The sequence below is a fragment of the Perca flavescens genome, chromosome 4 (assembly GCF_004354835.1).
Source record: "Perca flavescens isolate YP-PL-M2 chromosome 4, PFLA_1.0, whole genome shotgun sequence".
Lineage (NCBI taxonomy): Eukaryota > Metazoa > Chordata > Actinopteri > Perciformes > Percidae > Perca > Perca flavescens.
Window position 1 is genome coordinate 8,788,761 of NC_041334.1, and position 27,371 is coordinate 8,816,131.

Genomic DNA, 27,371 nt, shown 5'->3' on the forward strand with positions numbered 1-27,371 from the left:
TTAATCTAATAATATGAAATGTTTAATAATATATGTTATATTATGATTTAATATACTTTATCACACTTTCATTTTATTTTTTAAACGTTTTAAATTATTAAATATTAAAATGTACAAAAAATAAATAATTTATCACAATTTAATATTTATCACGTAAACGTAATTATGTAAAAGTAAAGGAATCGGCACTGAGCTGATGAATGTGATTTTTTTTTTTAAAAAAAAAAAACTAATCAGCCTGAGACTGCTAATAAAGGCTTTTACGTTGCTTGTATGTAGCTGCATTGTTGACTAATCCGAACATTCATTCATCTGATCTGAGCTCCGCCGATTTAAACCTGCCTGACGTAACGTTCTCTCTATTTATTTATTTATTTCGCAAACGACATCGAGGCTACATTTTCTTCTGGCTGCTAATATAACCGCCTCGGTGCCGTGCAGTCACCAGGGGGCATGCACATAGTAGTAATACTAATAATAATAATAATGTATTTCAGGAAAGCCTGCTACGACGAGCCTCCATCGTTTCAAGCACACGGCCGTGGTGTGATGGAGATGTGCGTTTAGGTTCATGTGTCCGGCGGGTCTGCCCCTGGCTTTTTTTCTGGGGAAGATCATATTGGATCATATTGTTTGCAGGACGTTGTTCCTCCTGCAGCCCCCCCAGTCTATCCCGACGTAGTTGTGAATTGAACATGGCGACTGTACCAGTATATTGCATCTGCAGATTACCTTACGACGTGACCCAGTTTATGATCGAGTGTGATGCTTGCAAGGACTGGTTCCACGGCAGGTAAGGCTAGATTGCTCACCGGGGTGTTTTTGTGGCGGTTTGCATTTGTTTAAAACAAACAAAAATGGCGAGGTCTCGGCGCGTTTGACAGCTTTGTGGCTCTCAGTCGCCCGTCTACATCTGAAGAGAGGCCGCTTGGAGAAGAAGAAGAAGGCGGAGTTAAGCATAGCCGACCGGGGTTGTGACATTTTTTTGCGAATAACACAAAACAGATTCCCCTTATAAAAAGTTTTGGTGGTTTATAGAGTGATTTCGGCGCGGGCGTCGTCTATTAATTGCACGTATAGTGGGTATTTAACGTCCCCGCAGAGCCCCAAACTAAACCGTCCCCGTAACGAGCGGCGGGGCAGCGGGGGAAGCCTCGGTACACTCGCTGCTCATTTGTCTCACATATCCCCTCTTCATAGCCGCTCCAGGCCGACATTTCACGTATATTGTCTGTAAATGTTGTTCTCGGAGCTTTCACCGGGTGCTTTTGCAGAGCACGGCCGAAAATCACGACCCCAGTGTGAGTCTGAGCTCAGCCCCGCGCAGCCTTCCTGCCACTCGGGCAGCAGCTATGGCTGACAATAGCCCGTAACGTTACTGCAAGCCCTGAATGTTTAGCGGGGGAACGAATATACTTCTGAATGTTGACTGAGCAGGTTTGTCAGTACTTTGAGCTAAAGCTAATGGATATGTTGTTTTACTGCGATTAAACGGGGACGTATCGTCCGCCGCCGCTCATCACTTTCCCCGCCGTACTTAAGCTGTAATGATCTCTGTTATTACCATCATGTTAGATTCCCTCCTGTTTGTCTAGCTAGTTGTTGCTACACAAGTCTGTCCCTGCACTCGTCTTTGTTTTGCCATGTTTCCTGCTGTTCGGCTGCACTCTCCTTGTCTGTTTTAGATTATTTGTTAATCGTGTTTCGTTTGGTGAACAAGCCCTTCAGAGCAATGGACAGTATTTACGCGCCTGAACGTTAACCCTTTAATGCTTCCCCTGGCTGCTTCTGGGCTGTATGCAGCTTTATCAAATTATGCGGTGGTGAATTAAATGCTGGGGATAAGCCATGACCTCCAGTCACGCATCAGCATTATGAAAAAAGACCCATCTTTAAATTTAGACCCTTAATGTCCCCATATCAGCTTGATGTGGCTTACTATGTTATTCGTATACAGGAGGGAATTCTATGTGTTCACATCTAAAAGGTTAAAACATTTATATTTTTTCTTAATAAACAAACGGTGTGTTTTAATTGTTTCCCTGCAATCATTCAGAATCCTGCATGAACTGGACCTCCATTAAGGCAAAAAAAAAAATAGGTTATTTAACTCAAATAAAAAGTCAGTAGCATTCAGTTTAAGATGTAGTCACTTAAAAGGATGTTATGGTATTATTTGTCATAAGCGTAATTGTGATAACACAGGTAGATGGTAACATCTTCAAATGGATTGCAGTGAACCAATGATGGTACCCTGGGGGATCCCACATACAGTATGACGTAGAGCTGTTAATCTTCCTCTATAATAACAATTTTAACATGGGGCAGGCCAAGGCGAGAAAAGCGAGATTCTCTAACGTTCTCCAACAAATTTGAAAAAATACACTTTCGAATAGTAATTTCACCATTCAATTAGTAATGATTTTTTTTAACTATTCAATTTATATTCAACTTCAAGAATTCATTCCAACAGCCCTAGTATGATTTGTCAAGGTATAGAAAATATGAAGTGGATAGTTTGTGTGGTGTGAAATTATGATTCTGCTAGTTGTAACAAGATATAATAACACACAGGTATGTTGTCGTTAGCATGTAGTAGTAATGTTAATTCATTACCAGAATTATGTAACACTCAAATATTTTGGGGAACATGCTTATTTGCTAAGAAGACTGTATCAGTTTTTCTTTGTGCCCAGTACTTCACAAAGACACACATCTCAGCTCCATCTGAAGTGACAAACGACACTTTGCTACAACTTGTAAGCTTCATATCTCAGAGTCATGTTAGTGTGGGCCTGTTGGAGTCGCAGCAGTGTTCAGCAGAGACCTTTTGAGATGCTGCTTGCAGTTGTTTTGCCCAGCTGTTGTTGATCAGGAAATAGTTCTAACTGTCCTGAAAACCACAATGTCTTATTTTTACTGTACATTCTGTTGCTGGTTGATCCCATGTTGAGTCCAACATGCACATACAGTAAAGCTGCTTTTGCATTTGTTGGACTTCTGAAGCTGCATTAGTCCATATGTTTTTACATTGTATGAATGTGTATAATGTATAGGGGTCAAAACCCCACATGGATATTGTCCAACTCTGCAACCCAATTGAGCTAATTGTTTTATTCTGGGTTTTGTCTAACAGCTCTTGTCAACCCTTTTTACTAAAGCAACACACAAGCTCTAAAGGACTCTATGCCGTTCGCAACGGGACTAGCTGGTGGGGAAGTCAAACATCTGGCAGCTAAAGAGCCAAGCAACAGCTGAGGGAGAGTAAATACCATAGAGCCTGACCCATAAATCGGTTGACTGATCCATTATTACCTGCCAGGATTAGCTCATAACAAATACTTTGGTATGGGCTCATAAATTGTTACAAAAAAATGGCAATACAGAAATGCTGAAGTAATGTTTTGTGCTAATTTAGAAAGATTGTCACTGTAACATAGTTCCAAAGTTTATTTTCCTACTGTAAAATGTTCCTGCGAGGTATTAAGGCTGCACAATTGATCAAATATGAATCGTGATCAGCATTTTGGCTTCCCACAATTAAATAAACATGATTGACTGCGATATTGACATTTGAAATGTGTGCTCCGATCATAGAAAACGCCACTGCATAACAAATCAAGTGCTTAATCAACTAATGGCGCTTACCCACTGCTAGTACCAGCTCTACTCGGCTAGACTGGACTCGGCCGCGGTGCCCCATCCTCCATTTTCCGTTGCAGATTTAGTAGCGCCTCTGGCTGATCGTCATAGCGACGCAGCAGGAAACTGCCGTGATCTAGCGCAACGCACACACAGAACGTGGAAGGTGTGTTGTTTTTGATTCTCGGCATGTGGCTGATTGCCAGAAGACACACTTACTTTCAAAAGAAGCTGGAGGCAGCAAAAAAACCCACCACTGGCTAAACTATTTAAAAATGGCGAGTAGAGTCGAGGCAGGTCGAGCAAGTACCATGTGTGGAAAAACGCCATAACAGCAGGACTGTTTCGTGCTTGTTTAGTAACGTAGAAATGATTGGCTACAGAAGAGAAGAAGTCCTAAACTCAATGAATAATCGTGGTAAATAATTTTGATCTCAATAAGAAATGGGCCGATTTCCGTTTTCACCGGTCCGATCCGCATTCAACCGATTTTATTTTATGCTAACCTGTTGAACCGGCATTTGTCACTATGTCACCTTCTGGCAAATTAAAAAGTGGCTGACATTAGCAACCTGTGCCGACGGCCCTAAATCTAGGCTAACTTGTAACGCCAGCGGCGTTGGGCAGTGGCATTACTAGTTTAACTACTTCTCAATAGCATCGCTGTTTTCTGAAACAAATAGCTTTTCAGTAGCTTAAGTTAGCTTCTTTTTTTAACGTAACGTTACATTTCCCCGAGCATTCTGAAGCTCAGTCACAGCGGAGCTTTCTGCTGCAATCTAAAATGTAAATCCTGAGTGTCATTGGTCAAACACAGACATGTATCGGTACATGGATGTATAAAAAAAATAGTTCAGATGTAGTAAACTAATATTGCCATGTTGATGTAGCTTATAGCTTGATTCATTTATTTGGGGGCTAACGTTTGCTTCAGTGTAGTGAAGCTTTGTTTACTGTAGAATAACTTTTAACATTAGCTTAACTCACTAAACTAGCTTGCCCAACGCTGGTGATAAGCAATATGACAAATGTGATTATATATAATATAATGATGTTTATATATAAATAAACAAACTAACGGAGCCACTAGCGTCTGACGGCTATTTACTGCCAAGCAGCGCATCACATTTCAGGAGCGGTGTAAGAGGTGCCAGTTCACCTCCTGGGCACTGCCAAGGTGCCTTTGAGGAAGGCACCAAAACCCCAACTGCTCGGGGCGCCGGTCCAGCAGTCGTAGACCCCTGACGCTGGGAACACACCACCGCTGTGCTCTGTCACAAAGTGATCCTTCTCTTTTCCATGCTCCAGAACAGCTCTCTCTCTTTCTCTCTCTCTCTCTCTCTCTCTCTCTCTCTCTCTCTCTCTCTCTGTGAGTGTTTGGTTGTGTGTGTGTGTGTGTGTATATGTCTGTGTGTGCGCATGCGAGCGCCAGTCTGTCCGTCCGTCTGTCTGTCTCTTTCTCTCTCCCCATGTGCCAGATCGCCTGTCTCTCTCTAGCCACAGCTGAGAAGTCAAGAAAATCACCATAAACTTGGGTGTTTTATTTTGAAATTTCTTTCAGTATCTGACTGCATTGTGGACTTCCTGTATGTGATTACCTACCTGGCTTGACACATTCGCTCGCTGTTGCGGAATAAATAGAGGAGACACCGAAACGATAGCTGTAGCGCGCGGACCAATAGCTCCACTGTGCGGCTATTTGTGGCACTTCCGCGTGCATTGTGTTCCCGGCGTCACTCTGACATCTCTTCATCAGTGCATGTATAGGTCCTGTGCATTTCAGACCTGTATGTAATATGTGTAACTGTGAGAACAGAGTGGAAACATTTTTTTATTTCCCCTTTCGGGATTAATAAAGGTGTCTTATTTTCTTCAACTGAAAATGTAGCAAACATTAGACTAATGCATAGCTAACCAGGTAGCGGTTGTACTGTACACAATGCTGTAATCTATGAGTTATTATCAAAGATCCTCTGTACTAAAGATAGCACATTTCAAGCAGCGCCAATGGTATGAAACGGTTTATACTTCCTGACTCCTAAATGGGCGTGGCCTCGTTTGAAAGTGTCGTGAACATCGTAATGATGGATGAAAAGTTATATTTGTATAATTTATTATAATTCTTTTGCTAACGTTAAGATATTTTACACAGCTAAAAGGCATATTCAGCATCACAGAGATTAGTTTTGTTAGGGCGTTCACGAACGCTAGCTGACGTTAGTTTATCTGTGTTGCCAGATCTCGCGAGAGTTTGTTCCTGAGACAGGAACAGGGCTCAAACAAAGTTAATTTCCGCGTAAACTACAGACTTTGCTTCATTTCCACACTTGTTGTCATCATCTTTTATTATGGATCATATGAAATGTCTGTCCTATCACCCACTAACAAAGTCATAGGTGTTTTGGTTTCACCTGTGTGGATGGTAGCCAGCAGCATGTAACATTTCAGGTGCATTCTACTAGATTGGTTTTAGTGTTTTATGTTAGTCTATTACTTACATTCTGGTGTAGGTCATCAAACACCACAGGCAAAATTATTAAATATATATTTCAAAATATAAGTGAAAATGAAATACATTTAGACTTCAATGTTGATAAACAATATACAGTAGGCAGTAATATAGGACAGAAATGCGTCACCCTTCTTTAGAATGCTGTCACAAAGCATAATTTTGGTTGTTTATAGCACAGTAACATCTCATTAATAAGTCGGGAATATCTGTATGTGTGTGCGTGAGTGTCTGTTGTGTTTGAAATATCTCATGAACCGTTCATCCGATCTACTTCACACTTGGTTTCCTATGAAATTTGAGTCTGGAATTTGGATCATTTTGGACAGCATTGGATATTGGATATTAATAAAATGTGAATAAAACTAAACGGCCGCACAATAAAGGTTGAGGGAAAAAGAAGCCATAACGCTGGCTTTTCCGTTTCTACCCTTCACAATAAAAGCCCAGCTAAAATTCACTCTTCCTCCTCTACCTCAGACTCACCATGGGTCCGGTTGTTTAAGTGTGCTGCTAACTTATAACTCTTAATAACATTACCGTCGGCAAATTACCTCCGCTAATTAAATCCATACTAGACCTACTTTATAAACTTCAAGCCACAAAGCCTGTTTAAAAATGAACACCTTTGCTGAAGTGTTAAATTCGTTACCGATAGTAGTGACACGACAGCACCGCGGTCATTAAACGCTGACTGTGGCGATATCAACATGCAATTTTGTTGATGAAAAAGATGACACTAAAATGTAATGAAACATAAACTCTTAATTGTCGAGCTGCTGCTATGCCCGATGCGTCCCATACATGGATGTACAGTAAGTCCCATACAGACGCTTAAGGTGCCTTTTGCGTCAGTATCTGAGAGCAACTGACCAAGCATCAGTATGTGACGACTTGGGAGTGAGGACTGGTTGGTACACCAACACATGGTATAATGGCTCTTGGGCTATCCAGCATGTTGTTTTGTTGCCGGCGGTTGTGCCCATTTCTCGGCCGTTCTGGGCGCGGTAGCAGCTACCGGCTGATCCAGGTTCCCTGCTCCCGCCCGGTCCACATCGCTACCTGGATGTGTGACGGCTAGACAGAAGAAATGGGACACGGCAAATCTCTAGATCAGCCGCGCCTGATTGAACCGCGCTAATAGTTGAGGCACGTGTCCATATAGGCGTTGTTTTCATGGATAGGATCGCCCCTGCTTCCTAGCATTGCACGCTAGTGGGCTCGCCACTAGTGCTGGGCAATATATCAGTATTATATTGATATCGTGATATGAGACTAGATATTGTCTTAGATTTTGGATATCATAATATGGCATAAGTGGTGTCTTTTCCTGTTTTTAAAGGCTGCATTACTGTAAAGTGATGTCATTTTCTGAACTTACCAGACTGTTGTAACTGTTCCATTATTTGCCTTTACCCACTTTTATATCCACATTACTGATGATAATTAATCAAAAATCTCATTCTGTAAATATTTTGTGAAAGCACCAATTGTCAACACTACAATTTGGTATTTGTCCAAAATATCGTAATATTTGATTTTCTCCATATCGCCCAGCCCTACTCGCCACCAGTTTCTCTTCACTGAACACTGACAAGCAAAGAAAACAGTCTACACCCTCCTACAACCGCGCGGCTGCAGCTGATTGGACAAACGCCTCACGTGGGTCTGGCTGCTCCGGGATTTCAAAACAGACCATAATGGTGGCTCGTTCGGAATACGATTTCTTATTTTACAAAAATAGCTTAAACATTTTAAGCAAAAAATAAAAATAGGCCATGCAGTTGCTGAATCTGTCTTCATTTCAGATCGACAAAGGTCAGTTTAAAAGATTTCCGCCAGCTTTTGAGAGGCGGCGAGCTCCTTGATTGTACAGGGGTACCTAATTAAGTGACCACTGGGTGTATGCACTGTATATGTAATTATAAGTGCAAACACCGTTGATCTATTTACCCACACTGCAGTGACATTGCTTGCCAACATTTGCTCAAATTCTTTCAGTTACATGAACAAAACAGTTAGTTTTAGTCAGTTTAAAACTAATGTTAAAAGAGTCATGTTGTCATTCAGGTCTGATAATGCCTCTCTGAATGTATAAACACTGGTCTGTCCTACAGATGTACATTAGTGTTATGTGGAATTATATATTTTATATAGATGTGAATTTAGGCTACATGCCCAGAGACAACAGATGGGAATTAGCATTGTGACATATCTGGTGCAATATATGTATTGTACACTGTCCTTGATTTAAATAAGCCAATAAATGAATGACAATTATAAGCTTTAGTGTCTAAATAACGCGTGTCATAGCCTGTTACCACTTTATGTAGGCTACAACTGTTTATTTACCAGACAAACTTAAACTACATTTTTTGTTTATTATTTCTTCATGTAAAATAAGCAAATACAACAAACAGTAATTGTTAACTGAAATATGAAATGGCTATTATTATTTACAAGTCAGTCAAATCTCTGCCCCTTCAGATGCTGCTCTCCCTCTCCCCTGACTGCTGCTCTGAATCTAGAATCAATTGCTTTTCCCTGGGTTCCTGGACGTTAATGCTGGATTTTATACATTGTGTTTTGCATCTGAATTGGGTATATTGCATTTTTTCACGTTGAATTTGTGAACATTGAAAAATAAAGGTAAAAGTTAAGTTGTTGAAAATGTAAAATTCAGTGGCAAACAATTCAGATACATAATTTCAATGCATAAATATTCAATGCTAGTAATTCAACGGCTTTTCCCTTTCAAAATCCAATGAAACACATTTACTTCCGTAGTAGCCTGATCCTGTGATCAGCAGAATAAGTCTCTGCCACAGCTTAACTGTCGTCAAGGTGACGTGTTTGTATCGTTCTCAGTGAAACTCCAACTTACTCCTAAAAACATGTCGCAACCAAGTATATGTCCTTTTTTTCTTATACTTAGCAAACAAATTAAAGTGACCACACCTCACTAAATTCTGATCTGTCAGTGAAAGTGTTTAAACATCCGCTTGTTTGTACATTCCATATTTAGTATGAATTTAGGAATTTTCCTCCAAGCCACCAGTGAACAGGCATTTCCACAATGTCCCCCCCCCCCCCCACACACACACACACATACACACACACACGGTTGTATTTGCCTTCAGTGAAAATAAGTAGGTGGTGTAGTAAAGCCGTGGAGTTCACAGGGGAAAAATGAAGCATTGTGGGAAACTCCCAGTTGATTTGATCTCGGGAGCAGCGCCTCCTAAGGGGAAGAATGTTCTTGTGACCATGATGACAGCTGGTGTTTGAAACGGAGCTGCACAAATCAATCAACTGGACTTTTTATTCTACAGTGTTGTCATTTTTTTGCATCACTGCTGAAGCCTTTGCATGTTAATTATTACAACTATATAACACAAATGTGCGCACATTAAACGTACAATATGTCATTTTCTGCCGCTAGGGGTCTCTCAATCAAAACAATGGATGTAAACACGGACTTTTGATGACGTTGTGTAGTGCCATTATGGGAGTTGTAGTTTAACACAATTGCCAATTGGAATATATCTGTTTACGGATGGGTTTATACATTAGGCTACACTTTTATCCACGTTACATTTAGTAACGTTTATTCATGTCATTCTGATAAAAAAGATGCTGTTTCCCCCACATAATTACGTTTTCTTGATTCGATTTGTATTGGTAGCTAAAGTTAGCTAACTAGCTAGTTGACCAGTTAGCGAGCAAGCAAGCTTACATTAGCCAGCAGCTAAAACCACAATATCACAATATATTTTACGTCAGTGTCACTTTTGGGCTTTTTTCAGCACCAAAGGAAAAAGGGTTTGGTACTCAACCCTGCTGAGAGACTTAGCTACTTCGTGGCTGGGGCTGGCCGCCGAGTATTTCCGGGGCGTGTGTGTTCTCAACGCCTGGGATGATATGGTCCGTTTCATATGGTCCGTTTTAGAGCCCCACTGATAAAGGATTTTTAAGGCCGATATCGATACAAATATTTGGTGATTTAAAAATCCGATATTCCGATATATCGGCCAATATATATTTAAAAACAGAATCCAGAAACGCGTAATAAAACATAAACAGATTACCCTAACATTAGTTATTTCAACGTTATTTATGAGTCCTCACTAAAATAATTATAATGCAGTTTAAAAATAAACGTGTGTTTTATTGTCACAACAGAACAGAGGAACATCAAACTATATCAAAGTTCTGATAAATAAAATGTATAAAAATACAAACTTAAGATATGAAACTTAAAGGATTAAACATGAGTGTTGCCAACAGGGACATTGTAGAGTACCCTCTGGTGGACAAACTATGCAACGCCAACACTCAAAACATGGATGAAAGGTGTTTCGTCCGTTTTTATTTTATTTTTTAAATATTCATTTATCTGCCATCATAAATGCCGATACCGATAGTTTGGAAAATGCCTAATATCAGCCGATAATATCGGCCTGCTGATATATTGGTAAGGCTCTAGTCCGTTTCCCCGACGGAACATAAAACTTTCTGTAACTGCTGTTAGCATCGTTATTACCCGGCGCTAGAGTTTGTGCTGGCTGGGTTCGGATTGCTGTTAGTTAATAATAGTGGCTGGCTGCTGGCTAACTGTGGATGTGTCGTCTCCCCGGGAATGTTGTTTGCTTCCATTCCAACTGAAGTCCCTTAGCGGTAGGGAGTGAGGCAGAAAAAACAGGGTGGTGTAGCTGGCTAAATTAGCATTAGATTTGTCTTCTATCTATACAGCTAACGTTTCCGCTAATGTTAGCTGGCGAATGTAATCGTGGGTTAGCCCAGTGCTGTTTAACGGTAACTTTACCTTGATCAAAACAGTTATACTTAAAATACCTTCATGAACGTGTTGAACGATGTTGTAACCTTATAACGTCAACGTTCCCACAGAGCATTAGCATAAGCTAACGCTAACGTTACTTGTCAACTTAGCACGTTAAGCTGGATCAATCGATATTGAAATGTATCAATAAATAAGATCTCTGCTGTATTACTGTGTTGTAAGTGGCATGTAAGCAATGACAAAATTATGCTGTGTGGCAGAAAGCAAGTATTATGGTTACTGAGTAGTATTTTTTCTGTGACATTGTATGATTTACGGTAACTCTCGAATGTATCATCTGGGTGCCCGTGTTTTGACGGAAGTTACAGTAACTAGAGGGGTCAAAGGTTATATGATGCCACTGACAGGCGACTAAATGAAACATCATGTGTCATTAAAATATAATAACTGGGTCTGAACATTGTTGGAAACATTTGGGATAGTGTAGGTACACAACTCAACACAATATATAACATAGGTATAGTTGTTTTTAGACATTTTAATGCAGAAATGTTACATATTGTACCTTTAGTAGGGGCTCTAGCCTTAGTTTATATTCATTTTGACCTTTTCATTTTTACATACAAGACTTTTGCATTGATAATTACATTCGAGTCGGAAAAGCTTTTTGAGAAATACATAGTTTTTTAATGTTTTTGATGTAAACTGTGGAATGTAAAAAGAATTATTCCATGAAAGGCACAAATTCAACCAAACACTCCCTTTCACAGCAGCTGTAAACAGCTGAAATCTAGAATGCGTATACAGTGAAGAGGGGTGTCTGTCTGGTGTCCCCCACTGTCCTCCTAGCCAGCATTGTCCTGTACAAAAGGGCCTGCTACTTTGGACCAGGAATCATTTTAAAGCCTAAGGACTATTACAGTGTCCTTTCATGCTCCATATTCCAAATTGCATACACTTGAAGTTATTCAAGGACGTGATGGGTTTTAGATTTTCAATGTGTTTTCTGTTCATGTCACTCCACTACAAATATCAATTTGTAGAGACATTCTGTATTTGTTTTTTTTTTAGAAAGGATTTTGTAGTAATTTCAGGTCAGACGTTTTAGATACATTCGCACTTATTAGGCCGGTTACACACTGGCTGCGTGGCGTGAGCATGGTGTTTCTGTTGCGTGTCAGCTGCGTGGCGACTGTGTGGATATTTCTATGTCTTTACACACCAGAAACGTGTCTGACGCGCTGCTGCTGCTGCTAGCCTTGTCTGGACTCATGTATGTTTCCCATTGATGAAATGAAATACTAACCTGACTCCGCCAGATGGATTGCTTCGCATTTGCTCGGCATATCCATCTGGGAACTTTCCGTTGGAGAACTTTTGGGAAGGGGCGGAATACTGGTTATTTGATTGGATGAACCATCTGTCTATCACCTATGTTGGTGATAGACGGGCTAAATCAACCAATCAGATCCACGAAGCGTATGAAAATACAACCACAAGCCCGCCCCTGTTGCTGCAGGCAAAGCATAGCTCGTAAGCTCAGCATGCAAGCAACATGTCGGTAAAGGATATTTGCCATTTGTGTAACGAGAATTTAGGAATAAAAGGAACCATTTCAGGTTCCCGGACCATATTCCATAAGAAGGATCCAAGAAAAAAAAAGCATTAGCGAGCGGCTAACAGAATTAGGGCTACCGCTGGCTGATAATACTGGTTAACTGATTGGATAAACCATCGGTCTATCACCACCTAACCCACCTCAAAACCAACTGTTTCTCTGCCTCAAGATGCCAGACTGATCTGCGAGTGGAAAACTGGAGCTCGCGAGATCAGGACGATCTCACGAGGCTAATGAAATACCATGTTAAACATAAATATATACTGATTTGATTACAGCAAAGACATCGGCAGTATTGACGGCAAAATAGGCTACAGAATATTTCATTCATTTTTTTTCAATTCCATTTATATCTGCATTTATATCAAAACCTAGAGACTTTTAAACATCAACATGTCATTTATTAATATGTATTTGTGTCTTCACAACATATAAACATCTTTTCCTATTCTATTTTGCCTGGAAACGCTTCCAACACACTTGCGTCTCGCGTGAAAAATAGGCGTCGGTTCTATTTCTAGCAGGCACGCGTTTTGAGACGCCTGTTAACATGGGAGCCGAAAATATAAACGGACACGCGACGCATCCAGTGTGTAACCGGCCTTACAGCGTATTGCAGCTAAAACAATTAGTCGATCAATCTGATCGAATCAATTTGTCAAGCGACAGAAAAATAACAAACAACAATTTTTATGGTATTTTTTCAAGAAACAACTCGTGTTCAACAGCATGCTGTTTTTCTGTGTACCACTGTAAACTGAATGTCTGTTGATCATGGGCTTCAGGGAGCGGGATAGGCGTGCTTCACTGTTTTACCAAATAATTAATCAAGAAAAGAATTGCCAGATGAATTGGTTGAAAATAATGGTCAGTTGCAGCCCTGCTGTCAATGCAGGGATACATTTGTAACTTTTGACAATAATAAAAGCATATCACAGTGACTGTCACACTGCAGGGACACCTAACAATGGGTCCTTTAAGGTCATATTCCTAAAGATTAGAAAGTGTTTCTTGTTGTTTCAGCTGTGTTGGGGTGGATGAAGATGATGCTCCAGACATTGACGTGTATCACTGTCCAAACTGCGAGAAGAACCACGGCAAATCCACATGTAAGTATCAAGTTGTGACTGTTGCTGACTGAGCTGTTGTTTCTCTGAACAAAGAAAACGTGAAACCGTCTCGGTAAAGTGATCACTTCAGTTCACAGTTTTTATGTCTGAATATGAAATGATGTGATCGTGTCATTACTGGCTCTAAATGTGTTTGTTCTGTTTTTCAGTGAAAAAGAAAAAAAACTGGAGCAAACATGACACGGGGCAAAGCACAGATATCAAAGCTGTTCAGAATGGCAGTCAGGTTTTCATAAAGGAGCTCCGCAGTAGGACCTTTCCAAGGTAAAGTGGTCAACCTTCTATATCACTGAAATAGCCGTGACACTCTTAAGTTATAATGAAATGAAATGATTGATTAAGCCTCTTGAGATCTCATTAGGGACTCTTAATTATTGTCCTTGTGTCAATATTATTCCTCACTGTATTCTTAATCCCACTAGGGGGCACTGTCTAATAACGTTTCAAGATCTGACTTCAAATTGTTTTACATGTTGCCATCTCATTTCTGAACACACTGCTCTTTCACTCACTGTGTGTGTGTGTGTGTGTGTGTGTGTGTGTGTGTGTGTGTGTGTTGCAGTGCTGATGATGTGCTGGTGAAGCTGAGCGGCAGTCAGCTGACCCTGGATTACCTGGAGGAGGGCGGCTTCAACGATCCGATCCTGGTTCAGAAGAAGGACGGCCTGGGCATGTCCATGCCTGCTCCCACATTCTACATCAGCGATGTGGAGAACTATGTTGGTGAGGACCTCAGAATGAAGGCAAAATGAATGAATGAGTAATGAATACGTCTACTACTGCTGTTACTGCACTGATTGTTTGTCTTACAACTGCTACTACTATAACAACTACTACTGCTGTCTGTAAGGTGCTGGTTCTCTCTGCTGTTGTTTTTTCACATAGAACTGGTCTAGTTAAAGTTAGCTTGACTGATGTTATGCAGAGGTCCACCTTAACAAGCGCTAGCGTTAGCTTATGTCAGCTATCGTAGCTGAGGCTAGGCTCTATGGGAAAAACAACAGCAGTGAGAGACAGACTTACTTGCAGCTCGGGAGTTCCAGTCGAACTCGTGAAAGCCATAGATACACAGTGTGAGACAAGCAGCCATTTGTCTTGCACTGCCAGCTCTACCTCAACAGCGCTGTGGAGTAAGGTCTGGCTACACCACAGATGCATTCTGGGATAGAAGGGAGGAAAAAAAAACGCTCTGGGTTGTTTACATTTCTTTAAACCAATCACAATGGACTTGGGCGGCGATAAGCTCCGGACGCAGCGACGGTGGCTCTGCTAGATAGTCTCAGGAAGGACCTTGTTTTGGGGGAACATTTGCACCATGCTTCAGCTTACTAGCTCAAAGTTCGTTGTTGTTTCCCGAAGCGAACAGAGTTTGACAACGGCAACACACAGAGAGAGGAAGGAGAGGGGCGCGTCGGATGTCAGGCTTTATCCTGGAAATGTACTTCCGTTGAATCCGACTATGCAGCCGCACACAGAGAGGAGGCGGCCGTGGGGCTCAAACAGAGAGAGTCTCAAACACAGAGGGACAAGGAGGGGCCGAGCGAATCAATGTGCACAACTCTACAATGAAATAAGAATCTATTCATTTTAAATATTAAAAAAAAATCAATATGTGGCGGTCAACGTTGATATTGTGGCGGGTCGCCACAAATAAATCCATGTATGGCACACTGCTTACTACTACTGCTGCTGCCAGTGCAACTATTGCCTCTGTTACTGCAGTAATCAGCACTAATGTGTCTGCTCATGCTTCCACTGTACTAGTACTAATACTGTAGTGCTGCTTAAACCTATACCATCACTGCTGCTGCCCTGGAACTATTCCTGTTAATATTACAGGAATTAGTGGTATGACTAAAACTATCACTTTACCTCTTTGAATCATTATCCATCCATCCATCCATCCATCTTCGTCCGCTTATCCGGTGTCAGGTCGCGGGGGGAGCAGCAGCAGGGGACCCCAAACTTCCCTTTCACGAGCAACATTAACCAGCTCCGACTGGGGGATCCCGAGCCGTTCCCAGGCCAAGTTGGAGATATAATCCCTCCACCTAGTCCTGGGTCTTCCTCGAGGCCTTCTCCCAGCTGGACGTGCCTGGAACACCTCCCTAGGGAGGCGCCCAGGGGGCATCCTTACCAGATGCCCGAACCACCTCAACTGGCTCCTTTCGGCCTGGAAGGAGCAGCGGCTCTCCGAGCTCCTCACGGATGACTCAGCTTCTCACCCTATCTCTAAGGGAGACGCCAGCCACCCTCCTGAGGAAACCCATTTCGGCCGCTTGTACCCTGGATCTCGTTCTTTCGTTCATGACCCAGCCTTCATGACCATAGGTGAGGGTAGGAACGAAAACTGACCGGTAGATCAAGAGCTTTGCCTTCTGGCTCAGCTCTCTTTTCGACACAACGGTGCGATAAATTGAATGTAATACCGCACCCGCTGCGCCGATTCTCCGACCAATCTCCCGCTCCATTGTCCCCTCACTCGCGAACAAAACCCCAAGGTATTTGAACTCCTTCACTTGGGGTAAGGACTCATTCCCTACCTGGAGTAGGCACTCCATCGGTTTCCTGCTGAGAACCATGGCCTCAGATTTAGAGGTGCTGATCCTCATCCCAACCGCTTCACTCTCTGCTGCGAACTGATCCAGTGAGTGCTGAAGGTCACAGGCCGATGATGCCATCAGGACCACATCATCTGCAAAGAGCAGCGATGAAATCCCCAGCCCACCGAACCGCAACCCCTCCCCACCCCGACTACGCCTCGATATCCTGTCCATAAATGTTACAAACAGGATTGGTGACAAAGCGCAGCCGTGGCGGAGGCCAACCCTCACCTGAAACGAGTCCAACTTACTGCCGAGAACCCGGACACAGCTCTCACTTTGGTCGTACAGAGATTGGATGGCCCTGAGTAGAGACCCCCTCACCCATACTCCCGCAGCACCTCCTACAGTATCTCCCGGGGACCCGGTCATACGCCTTTTCCAGATCCACAAAACACATGTAGACCGGTTGGGCATACTCCCAGGCTCCCTCCAGGATCCTTGTGAGAGTGAAGAGCTGTTCCGTTGTTCCACGACCAGGACGGAATCCGCATTGTTCCTCCTCAACCCGAGGTTCGACTATCGGCCGAACCCTCCTTTCCAGCACCTTGGAGTAGACTTTACCAGGGAGGCTGAGAAGTGTGATATCCCTGTAATTGGCACACCACCCCGGTCTGCCACTCCTTTGGCACTGTCCCAGACTTCCACGCAATGTTGAAGAGGTGTGTCAACCAGGACAGCCCCTCCACACCCAGAACCTTGAGCATTTCTGGACGGATCTCATCAATCCCAGGGGCTTTGCCACTGAGGAGTTGTTTGACTACATCAGTGACTTCCACCTGGGAAATTGACAATGATCCCCCATCATCCTCCAGCTCTGCCTCTAACATAGAGGGCGTATTAGTCGGATTCAGGAGTTCCTCAAAGTGCTCCTTCCACCGCCCTATTACCTCCTCAGTTGAGGTCAACAGTGTCCCATCCTTACTGTACACAGCTTGGATGGTTCCCCGCTTCCCCCTCCTGAGGTGGCGAACAGAAGCACCTTGGTGCCGACCGAAAGTCCTTCTCCATGTCTTCTCCAAACTTCTCCCACACCCGCTGCTTTGCCTCTTTCACGGCAGAGGCTGCAGCCCTTCGGGCCCTTCGGTACCTTGCAACCGCCTCCGGAGTCCTCTGGGATAACATATCCCGGAAAGACTCCTTCTTCAGTCCGACGGCTTCCCTGACCACCGGTGTCCACCACGGTGTTTGTGGGTTACCGCCTCTTGAGGCACCTAAGACCCTAAGACCACAGCTCCTCGCCGCAGCTTCAGCAATGGAAACTTTGAACATTGTCCACTCGGGTTCAATGCCCCCAGCTTCCACAGGGATGCACAAAAAGCTCCGCCGGAGGTGTGAGTTGAAAGTCTGTCGGACAAGGGCCTCCTCCAGACGTTCCCAATTTAGCCGCACTACCCGTTTGGGCTTACCAGGTCTGTCCAGAGTCTTCCCCCACCCCCTGACCCAACTCACCACCAGATGGTGATCAGTTGACAGCTCCGCCCCTCTTTTCACCCGAGTGTCCAAAACATACGGCCTCAGATCAGATGAAACGATTATAAAATCGATCATTGACCTTTGGCCTAGGGTGCTCTGGTACCAAGTACACTTATGAGCATCCCTATGTTCGAACATGGTGTTTGTTATAGACAATCCATGACTAGCACAGAAGTCCAACAACAAACAACCCAAACAAATAGGGTTCAAAAACCCTATGAAACAACGTAGAAGAGGTGAAGTTACCCTGCCCGGAGAAAGCCCGGGGCCCCCGTCTGGAGCCAGGCCCAAATGGCGGGCTCGTCAGCGAGCCAACGTGGCAACTCCCTCACCATCCCATGGGCCCACCACCTGTGGGAGGAACCGCTGGGGTCAGGTGCGCCGCTACACGGGTGGCAGTGAAGGTCAGGAGCCTCAACGGACCAGACCCGGGCAGCAGACGCTGGCTCTGGGGACGTGGAATGTCACCTCTCTGTGGGGGAAGGAGCCGGAACTGGTGCGGGAGGTGGAGCGCTACCGATTAGATCTGGTGGGGCTTACCTCTACGCATAGTCTCGTTTCTGGAACCATACTCCTGGATAGGGGTTGGACTCTTTTCTTCTCCGGAGTTGCCCAGGGGTGTGGCGCGCCGCGGGTGTGGGGATACTCACAAGCCCCGGCTGGCGCCGCTGCGTTGGAGTTTACCCGGTGGACGAGAGGGTCGCCTCCCTACGCCTGCGGGTTGTGGGGGGGAAAACTCTGACTGTTGTTTGTGCATATGCACCAAACAAGAGTTCGGAGTATTCGGTCTTCTTGGAGACCTTGACTGGAGACCTGCATGTGGCTCCAGTGGGGGACTCCATTGTTCTGCTGGGGGACTTCAACGCGCACGTGGGCAATGATGGAGACACATGGAGAGGCGTGATTGGGAGGAACAGCCTCCCTGATCTAAACCAGAGTGGTTGTTTGTTGTTGTATGAATCATTATGCCACGATTAACAATACTACTGGCTGTTTGCTACTATTACATCTGTAATTACTAAGTACAGTAATACAGTAGTACAGCAACGTCTACTATAATCCCTACAACTACCACACTACGCTACAACTGATATTACTGCTACTAGTGTACTAGCACTACAGCTGGTGTAGCTACTGTAGTATAGTCTGGATCAATTGCGTCCGGAGCTTAGCGCCGCCCAAGACGATTGTGATTGGTTTAAAGTAATGCAAACAACCCAGAGAGTTTATTTTTTTTCTCCTATCCCAGAATGCATCTGTGGTGTAGCCAGACCTTACTGCACAGCGCTGTGGAGATAGAGTTGGCAATGCGAGACTGTAACTGTAGTAACTATAGTATGACTTTACTACTACTGTTACTGCTGTACTCACAGTAGTAAGTGCAGTAATAATAGTACCTCTGTAATACTACAATAAATTCTACTACTTTACTTACTATTGCTATTCCCAGCACAGCTATTACTTTTAAAGATGTTTTACTTTGCTTACTATAAATATCCATAGGACTATCTTCAGGTACACAGCAGTGCTTTCAAAATAAGAGCATGAGCAATAGAAGAGGGAAGAACAAATAAGATGTAACATATGCTTTGTATGCAATGTGTTTGCACATCCTGAGAGTTTTAATTCATTAATACTGTATCTAATATTTGTGACTGCACTTCATTACATTTCCCCCATAAAAGAAACACAAGATAAAACATGTACTATGCAATTTCTTTTCAATAGGGGGCACAACTGTTCTTTCTTCCGTTGTGCACCAGTGGTGCATATCAACAGCATACTGTTCACCAGTTTACTGTTGAACAGTTTACTAGCTTGCAGGCGGTTAGCTTTTCTTCAGCTTGTTTGATTGTGTCCTCTGTGTCCTCTGTTACTCTCTCTCAGGTCCTGATGTCGGCGTGGACGTCGTGGACGTCACCAAACAGACTGACAGCAAGATGAAGCTCAAAGAGTTTGTGGATTATTACTACAGCACAAACAGAAAGAAAGTGTTAAATGTCATCAACCTGGAGTTCTCTGACGCAAGGTGCGCACTCGATCTGATGCCCGATGTTTGACATGAAGCCAGAGTCAAGATGGCCGTGTGGAAAACTCCTGGTACTCATTTTGTTTGTCTTTGTTTTCCTGGGACAGGATGAATAGTATCGTGGAGAGTCCACAGATTGTGCGACGATTGTCGTGGGTAGAGAACTACTGGCCTGATGACGCTCTGCTTGGGAAGCCCAAAGTCACCAAATACTGTCTCATCTGTGTCAAAGACAGCTACACAGACTTCCACATTGAGTGCGGTGGCGCCTCCGTCTGGTACCACGTCCTAAAGGTCTGTCACTCTTATGGTTAGACCAGTATGTTGAATAAGAACCAGGGCTGGGCGATATGGAGAACATCAAATATCACGATATTTTTCACCAAATACCTCAATATCGATACCGCAACGATATTGTAGGGTTCACTATTGGTGTTTTCACAAAATATTTATAAAGTGAGATTTTTGATAAATAATCATCAGTAATGTGGATATAATGACTAAGTGGGTAAAGGCAAATAATAGAATATTGTGATATCTGATATATATGAATATATATATATATATATATATAATTGGCTCTGAGTAATGGGTGTAATCCATGAAACCTAATCTGACTGTGTTTGTGTCTGCAGGGAGAAAAGATCTTCTTCCTCATCAAACCCACGTCTGCCAACCTGTCTCTGTACGAGCGCTGGAGATCATCGTCCAATCACAGCGAAATGTTCTTTGCCGACCAGGTGGACAAGTGTTACAAATGTACTCTGAAGCAAGGCCAGACTCTGTTCATCCCATCAGGTCAGAGCTGAATCAAACACTACAATAATGTAACGAAGGCACACTTTCACAGCTGACCCGTAGCTGTGTGCGTTCCAAAACAATGATTTTCATTTATGGTGGAGTCCTAGCATATTGTAGTCACACAGTAGAACGTATTTGGAATATGATATGATATAATGTCTCTACTGAAAAAATTATCTGATTTCTCACTGTTGTGAATTGATTAATCGTTGAAGTCATTTTTGTTTTTTAAAGCAAAAATGCTCAACATATTTCCAGCTTCTTTTCCCTTTTTTGTACCATTTCAAATGTATTATCATTTAAAGATGTCCCTTTTAACATTTGTTCACTATTGTGACCTTTTAGAGACAAACCAATTCATTGATTTTCCAACTTTAAATCTGCTAAATTCAAGAGAAATTAGAGGGATTCAAATACTTTACTTTACAAAAACAACGTTTTTTTTCCCTCCTTTTTTTCTGTTCCCATTAATTCATTAAAATGAATAAAATAATAATACAATGATTAAAATAGAAATAACATGCATGGTTTAAATGTATTTGTTTTCTTTTGGGATTTATGAAACTGTTTCGGGAAGGAGATATCGATGCCATTCTTTATCACATTATTGATCTACTGTACGTTGTGTAAAAATCAATTGAGATCTTTGTTTATGGATAAAATAACGAGACAGTGATGTCGGTTTTTGGTCAAATCAAAGCACTGCACGACGTGAAAAAAACTCTTATATCAGCATTCACAGTATGAGTGGAATAACTGATGACAGACAAAAGCCCCTTCTGTACACCATGGTCATGTTGGTCCCATGTGGTGCGCGACACTTGATGAATCAGTTAATCAATCAATCAACAAATTATTCAATCGGAAAAAGCTTCCAAAATCTCGCACAATGGTAATAATAGGAAGTGTAAAAAAATAAATAAAAGGTCAATAGAATATTGAGGTGGGTAAGGGAAAGTAATACCAAGTAATAATAATGATTTTTCTTTCATAAAAAATATTAAATAATTAATATTTTTAGTATCCTGGTGGTTGAAATGTGACGGTCTCCTCAGGTTGGATCAATGCAATACTGACTCCGGTCGACTGCCTGGCCTTCTCTGGACACTTCGTCCACAACCTCAGTGTGGAGATGCAGATGAGGTCTGGACACACACACACACACACACACACACACACACACACACACGTGCGCGCACGCACGCATGCACACACACACAAAACATCTTTTATGCTCTATGTCCTTGTGTTTTTTTTGTGCCATTTTTTTAAAATTGTAATTGCTGTGATCCACCATTCCTCCTGCAGACAACCTTGTCCTAATTTTGGGAATTTAGTGGGACGTGAAGACATTGCATATTTGGCCTTGGCTGATCTTACTCAGTAGTTTCCACTATGTCCTCATTTCAACAACAACAAAAAAACAAACATTTTGCTGCAAACACATTATGAAATGTGTGAGTGGCAGGGTTTGTGGGTAATGCATGGCGATGTTTAGCTGAAACATCCTGGTTTCCTCTCGACAGAGCGTATGAAATCGAGAAGCGGCTAAAGGTCAAAACTCTCAACCCCTTCCCCAACTTTGAGACGGCGTGCTGGTACGTGGGACGACATCTCCTCGAGCGATTCAAAGGTACACTCTCATATTGGATGTATGTAAAGATTTAATATGGATTTATTTTTTTATGTAAACTTACATCCTCCATTTAACTTACAATTTCTCCAGAAGAATGCGTGAGAGCAGAGAAAACACAAACAGTGTCAGAATCTGAGTCCGGCTGCATGTCTGCTGCACAGATGAGGAGCTGGATGCTCTAATATTATTTCAGTCATTAAATCGGTGAATCGCAGAGTTCACAGATGATTAGCTTCAAAAGGTTTGGCCCAGCTAGAATCACTTGCTCCATTACGAGCCAGTGTTTAAACTCCCCTCAGCTGGCTGTTTATGTTTCCACTATTTTCTGTGTGTGTGTGTGCGTGTACGTGTATGTGTACTTCTAAACCACAATATACCATAATTCTTTCTAACTTTTAAGGTCAGCTTTTTCAGACTCACTTCATGGCTGCTGCTATTTTGCCTTGATGGTATTAATACTTTCCTGTTTTGGTTCAGTTGATATAGCTACTCAGGTATTCAGACTGTGTTTTTCTGCCATTAAACTAAAATTTAAAAAAAAAAGGAAATCCACATTAAGGCAGCTGAATTTGAACTGGTGAGTCATCATGTGGATCAGTTGTCTGGCCGATATTCGCATGTTGCAGCCATATTGGTATCTGTATCTGTGAATATGTCGGCTAACAAATAACACATAATGTTTGAGTTCATGTAGAAACAAATAAGGCATTACAAAGTTTGTCCAGAGAGCCCTGGCCTGCAAAAACTCTAGACTATTTTAATCACAATTCTTAAAAACATCTTAGCAGTCTTAATAGTTTAAACCGAAAATGTACTTTATTTTTACTTTTTAAAATATGCTTCGGGGAGAGCTCCTCATGGACCTTTCTTCACGTACACCTGGGAAATGCAGTTCACTGTTGTAGCTGATGATGACCAATAAATACAGAAAGCAGTCAGGAAGGGTGGCGATGGCACAGTGGATATGACACATACCTTTGGCGTGGGAGAGCTGCGTTCGATTCCCCCTGCGATAGATCAACCAATGTGTCCCTGAGCAAGACACTTAACACCTAGTTGTTCCAGAGGCGTGCAACCTCTGACATATATAGCAATTGTAAGTCGCTGTGGATAAGAGTGTTAGCTTAATGACACATAATGTAATGAAGTGTTTTTCCTCTTGTGCCACACTGACATCATTGGGTTGTAAATAAAACAGACGTATATCCTGTATATATACCATGGCTCCAGGAGTCATGGAGCTGATGCACAGGGATTCAGAGTGAGTGAGAGTTGACTCTGAAGTCCAGTTCAGACCAAAGATTTGCAAAAAAAAAAAAAAAAAAAAGAGTTGAAACTTGCAACTACTTGCAAGCCTCCGCTCTGCAGCGTTGTGAAAGCTGCCAGTTCACACCAATGAGACAAGACGGTGTGTCATGTCCATAGCAACGACTCTTTGTACTTCCGTTGTAACTTCCGACTTTCAGGCTTTTCTGTAGCTGGATATATCATTTGTTGCGTCTAAATGTGAATGTGGATAACGTTAGCAATAGTGAGACGCTCGCTACGGTTACATTTCTAGTGATGAATCGGCGGAAAGCGCGTTTTATTTCTCTGATTCGCGGCTCTGTTCTAACGCCGCACCCTCTCTTCAGTCTCTCTCTAGCTCGCGTGACCACATACCGTGCTCGCGGTCGTCAAGCCTCCGTTCTAAAATTGTCTCGTCTCGCAACTCTTTGGTCTGAACTGGGCTTAACATGTCAACTTGGATGTTTGGGAGCTCAGCTCTGGTTGATTCTGGGAGCAGGACAGTTTGTCCAAACACACAGTTGACACAATCCAATAACTTGACACAGTGTCTCTGTGTCAGCTCAGCTGGTCTTTTGTTTGTGAGAGGCTTACTTAGTTACATCTGTAGTTAATGATCTTGACTTCTCAAAGTTTAAAAGTCAGGATTTATTCAATGCTAACATTTGCGTTTACTTTTTTCTGCAGGTTTACATAAAGCAAATAAGCAACCAGCCCCATACCTGATACATGGTGCCAAAATCATCAATGGAGCCTTCAGAGCTTGGACTAAAAAGCAGGTATGGACACATGAGGATACGTGTGTCAGTTGTCCATCCAAACTGTTGTTAAAAGTGATGACAGTCGTGTTTGTTTTTCTCGTGATAGGCACTCTTGGAACATGAAGACGAGCTTCCAGAGAACATGAAACCATCGCAGCTCATTAAGGATCTTGCCAAAGAGATCAGACTGTCAGAGGTATCCCCATTTCATTTTGGCAATAACATGATCAACCGTTCTCCAAAAGGTTTCAGGTACTTTTACTCGTTGGCAGTAAGAAAGGACCATGCGATCTGAGAGTCGAACTCATTACTGTTTAGACTGCGATCATGGCTACTGGATATTTATGATGACTTTTGTTGGAGCACCAAAGCAACATATGTCAAGTTACTTTTGAAAACTAATGAGGATATTTAGTGTTTTTTATGGACTTTCCTTCACTGCTAAAATCAGTTCCCTAAGTCAACTTTGCACACAAAATATTACATCCAGAATATTCCCGCTCCCCAGAGGATGAACCCTTTTCATTTTAGTGACCCAATGGCTTTATTCTCCTTTGACCCACAGGACAGACCTTAGTGTTTTAGCTACTCCACTTGTAGCTTTAGAAATTGCACGGGAAGAGGGAGCCAGGTGACAGACGCGCCACTTCCTTTGCTGTCACAAAAGTATGAAAGTTAACGTTCAGCAAGAAAGCCACACAGGAAAAGCAAAGTTCAAGTCCTACCAGGCAAATAGAACTTTAAATCTATTATAAACTAACGTGAGAGATAGTAGCATCCAACTTTATGCTGATGTTAAAAGGTTATCTTGTTGAAGAGTGGAAGCCGTTTAAAAAAAAAAAGAGAGAAAAAAGAAAAGAAAATAATGACATTTTTGAATTTATTAATTTCAAGGCAGTATGAAGGAAATTCAGAGAAATCTGACCCTGTTATGGACAACACATGATAGGTTTATATTTATCATAATATAATCAGTGACATGATAGTCCTGTACTAACATTAATGTTAGCTTCTCCAGCAGGTAAACTAGTGTCAAACTTTGCGACATAAATAAAATCTCAATTAATCTCTTTTTGTTTTGGTAACCATTTATTGCACATGACAAATGGCAATCATAAGTTACCAGAGTGATGTGAGTGATGCCTCCGGTCATCGTTTTGTTACTTCAAATAAATAAATAATTTCTTTATTTAGTTATTTAAGACAAAAATGCAATCAACTAATTGATCAATGAACTAATAATTTCAGCCCTAGTTCAGTGAGGCAATTACAAAATGATAGCTTGCTTCACACATTGCATTCACTGCTTTTACTTCTAGAATGCAACAAAAGCCATTAAGAGTGAGCCCAACGTGAAGGTACCGGTGGAGGAGCCCCCGTCCACCCACTCAGAGCCCGAAGAGCCCGTCTCCCCAGCCCATGTCCCCTCGCCCAGCAGAGAGAAACCCAGAAAGAAAGCTTCCAAACCCCCCAAACCCCCCAAGCCTCCCAAACCCCCAAAGATGCCCAAACCTCCGAAGGTGCCGAAGGTCAAGGAAGGAGGAAAGAAGAAAGCAAAGAAAGCAAAAGAGTCCTCGCCGCCTCCTAAACCCTCCAGCTTCGCAGCCCTTGAGTCCCATGCGAAAGACATCTTGAGTAAAATGGACCAGCCGAAAAAGATGAAGGTGAGTGTCCTGTAGATGGAAACGTGAGCAGATTCTGCATCCCTTCCAGCGGAAAGCTTCTCAAATGTAACCACATATGCAGAATAGTAAAAGCAACCCATACTGTTGTTATTCTTAACAATAGTTGTGTCTTCCTTCAGGCTGTTAAGAACGTCCTGAGCATAACGGAGAAGGAAATATCGAAGCAGAACAACGTGGAGAAGTTTGAAATCAGAGAGCAGAATAAAAACAAGACTGAAGCAAAATGGAAGTATAAGGTAAGAGCATCTCAGCTCAGTTAAATAATATCACAGTCCTATTAAAGAAGGCTCGGGTGCCCGGATAGCTCAGTTGGTAGAGCGGGCCCATATGTAGAGGAGGTTTACTCCTCCATGCAGCGGGCCCAGGTTCGATTCTGACCTGCGGCCTTTTGCTGCATGTCATTCCCCCTCTCTCTCCCCTTTCCTTTCTTCTGCTATCCTATCAGAATAAAGGCTGAAAATGCCCCAAAAATAATCTTATAAAAAAAAAAAAAAAAAGAAGGCCCAAACTTTTGTGGAAGTCACAAGCTGAGCAGCTGAACAGGAAAAAAAATGTCGGACCATCCATAAGGGATTTGCACACTTCACTTCAAAGCAATCAGCAAAAATAATGATGTGGCCAAGTCGCACATTGGAGGCCTGCAGCTCATCAGGGAAACATCCAGCCTCCCTCCCAGAGTTTACCTAATGGAATTACACCACGTCCATATCCACTGCCCTCCTTCTAAGTATTTACATATGCCCTCATCTTTAAAAAAAAAAAAAAAAAAAAAAAAAAAAAAAAAAGCTTGTTGTATCGTTATTGCTGAAAAACAGGGGGAGGGTTTTTGGAGCAAAAGTGTAATTTTAAGACATTGGAGGGCTTTGGTTTCATGGAAAACTTAAACTGCTGTGGAATGCCTGCGGATCTCCATCCAACTGCGCCTTCCCATCGGGCCAAACATTTGCAGATGGAGTGGAGACCCTGTTAGATGGTTACCAAGGTCACTGGAGAGCTCCTCTGTGTCATGTGCAGGGCAGTTAGGCCTCCACTGTACCTTACTGTCCATTACAAGAATGCTGGAGACGGTTTCAGGTTACGCCGCGTTGTCACATGCCTTTAATTTAGGAGTCAAAGTGGTTGTGGAGTGAATATTTGAAAATGTATATTGGATTTCAGTTAATTACAGTCTGCTCAATGGTGATTTTTTTTTATGGCAGCAGTGTTGCATTCCTCTTAGTAAATGTGGTTTAGTTTAAATATGTCATAAGTGAATATCATTAATTGATTAGACAAGTACTGATCATATGTTTTTTTACTCTCCGTCTAATATCAGGCATTCAAATCCGAACACGTCTTGACTAGATACGTCGATTTCAGTTCATTGCAGCTACAGTATTTATCCTTATTCCTA

General features: G+C 42.4%; 1 protein-coding gene across 2 annotated transcripts in view; it reads left to right on the plus strand.

Moving 5' to 3' along the window:
* Positions 1 to 441: 441 nt before the first annotated feature.
* Positions 442 to 27,371, plus strand: part of phf2 (PHD finger protein 2) — a 40,196-nt gene continuing 13,266 nt past the window's right edge. For both annotated transcript variants that reach the window (XM_028575584.1, XM_028575585.1), the window contains exons 1-13: positions 442 to 793; positions 13,594 to 13,679; positions 13,850 to 13,964; positions 14,263 to 14,423; positions 19,667 to 19,808; positions 19,916 to 20,102; positions 20,444 to 20,606; positions 21,665 to 21,752; positions 22,136 to 22,242; positions 24,220 to 24,311; positions 24,400 to 24,489; positions 25,613 to 25,957; positions 26,098 to 26,214. In XM_028575584.1, coding sequence (XP_028431385.1) covers positions 696 to 793; positions 13,594 to 13,679; positions 13,850 to 13,964; positions 14,263 to 14,423; positions 19,667 to 19,808; positions 19,916 to 20,102; positions 20,444 to 20,606; positions 21,665 to 21,752; positions 22,136 to 22,242; positions 24,220 to 24,311; positions 24,400 to 24,489; positions 25,613 to 25,957; positions 26,098 to 26,214 — 1,791 coding nt within the window. In that variant the 5' untranslated portion in view covers positions 442 to 695. The remainder of the gene's footprint in view (positions 794 to 13,593; positions 13,680 to 13,849; positions 13,965 to 14,262; positions 14,424 to 19,666; positions 19,809 to 19,915; positions 20,103 to 20,443; positions 20,607 to 21,664; positions 21,753 to 22,135; positions 22,243 to 24,219; positions 24,312 to 24,399; positions 24,490 to 25,612; positions 25,958 to 26,097; positions 26,215 to 27,371) is intronic.